The sequence below is a fragment of the Dermacentor silvarum genome, chromosome 7, assembly GCF_013339745.2.
Source record: "Dermacentor silvarum isolate Dsil-2018 chromosome 7, BIME_Dsil_1.4, whole genome shotgun sequence".
NCBI classification, from domain to species: domain Eukaryota; kingdom Metazoa; phylum Arthropoda; class Arachnida; order Ixodida; family Ixodidae; genus Dermacentor; species Dermacentor silvarum.
This window is the reverse complement of record NC_051160.1, coordinates 11,525,019-11,526,611: the sequence shown is the minus strand read 5'-3', so window position 1 is coordinate 11,526,611 and position 1,593 is coordinate 11,525,019. Positions and strand designations below refer to the sequence as shown.

Sequence of the window (1,593 nt, the reverse complement as noted above, 5' to 3'; positions counted from 1 at the left end):
CGAAACTGAAAAAAAAAAAAAAAAAAAATCACAGCCGCAACCGCTTGCCGGAAATGACGCATGACGTAGAACGTTCAGAACTAGCGCTGCTCTTCAGCATGACTCCGAGATTGGGTGACTGCCCGGGCGCACCGAAAAAATCTCGGAGGTGACGTGGTGGCATTTGCTTCATGTTTATTTATTTATTTAAGGTACAGTCCCGTACGGCATTGTGTAAGGGGGGCGTAAAAATCCCAACAGTGCATACACAACCAGATTTAAAAAAAAACAAAAAAAAAACGTACAATATATGGTATATAAAATTTGAGCACATAATCGCAGTACAGAAGGGGAGACCAAGCAATGCGGAAATAACAAGAAGAAATATGGTACTCAGTATAAAGCACACGATAAAATAAAAAGAGCATGGCGCATGGATAAGTGCGCAATTCATCAAAACGTGTTATAGCACGATGTAAGGCAAGCAAAATGTAACAAAAAAGTGAACGAAATGCTTAGCAGGAAATCAGGAAAAACAAAACACTTCAAAATATTAACTGAGACATGCTAAACGACGGCTTCAGTGAAATGTGTAATAAGTTGGTGATGGAACGTATCAGGATTAGACAGAGGTGCGATGCGATCGAATCCCGGCCGGGATTCGATCGCATCGCCGGGATTCGATCCCGCAACCTCGGGCTTAGCAGCGCATACAGTACAAGTGACTTAAAGGCCCTAGGTAACTAAATTGCACTTTGGCTAAATTTGTTATAAATGAATATATATATATATATATATATATATATATATATATATATATATATCCCAGCACACAGCCTCTGAGATCTCAGCGCGCCACAGGCAGCCGCGGGCGCCACCTCATCTCGGAGGTCATGCTGAGGAGAGAAAAAAGATGCATAGCAAGGCAGGGAGGTTAACCAGAGGTAGTTCCGGTTGGCTACCCTGCACGGAGGGAAGGAGAGAAAAAAAGAGAGCAGAAAATGGGGGGGGGGGGGGGGGGAGACGAGCACAAACAAACCGCGTACACTATAGAGCGGTAGGGGGCGGCATTTTTAAAGTCTATCGTGAAGGCCCGTAGACGGCAGGAATCTTGGTAGCGCGAAGAAAGCCTTCTGCGCGGAGGTTCTTTCGACCTGCACTTTCATGTGCAGGTCGGATGGCTTCGTCGGCGCGGCCGTTCCCGCTGATGCTGCAATGTCCTGGAGGCCATTGAAAGATTATGTTGTGTTCCATGTCACGCAATCATGCCAAAGAGCCGCGTGCTGTATGTCATGCGTCACTTCCGGTGGCCGCTAATGGGAGCGATTTTTTTTCAGCGTCGAAATCAAAAACGGCTATTTCTGGGAGCTTTTTGTGATGCTTCCAATTGTATTTCAAACGGAAAATTTTGCATGGAGGCTCCTCTATACCTACATTAACTTAAACTTTTTTTTCTGTGGTCTAAAATTTTTTTCGAGTTAGCTGTTAATCTTACTAAATGTGGCATTCAAGAACTGTCGCGCCTTGTCGAATGATCGTCGAGTAGCCCTGCAAAACTGGCTGTCTCCTGCGCCGCTGTCCCAGCAGACGAAGGAGCCCTTGCAGAGTGGGCGT

At 45.6% G+C, this 1,593-nt stretch overlaps 1 protein-coding gene across 3 annotated transcripts in view; it reads right to left on the bottom strand.

Moving 5' to 3' along the window:
- Positions 1-808: 808 nt before the first annotated feature.
- The window catches only part of LOC119457557 (retinol dehydrogenase 13), a 143,153-nt gene continuing 142,368 nt past the window's right edge, over positions 809-1,593 (bottom strand). For all 3 annotated transcript variants that reach the window (XM_049670209.1, XM_049670208.1, XM_037719163.2), the window contains one exon: positions 809-1,593. This exon is cut by the window's right edge and continues 181 nt beyond it. In XM_049670209.1, coding sequence (XP_049526166.1) covers positions 1,487-1,593 — 107 coding nt within the window. In that variant the 3' untranslated portion in view covers positions 809-1,486.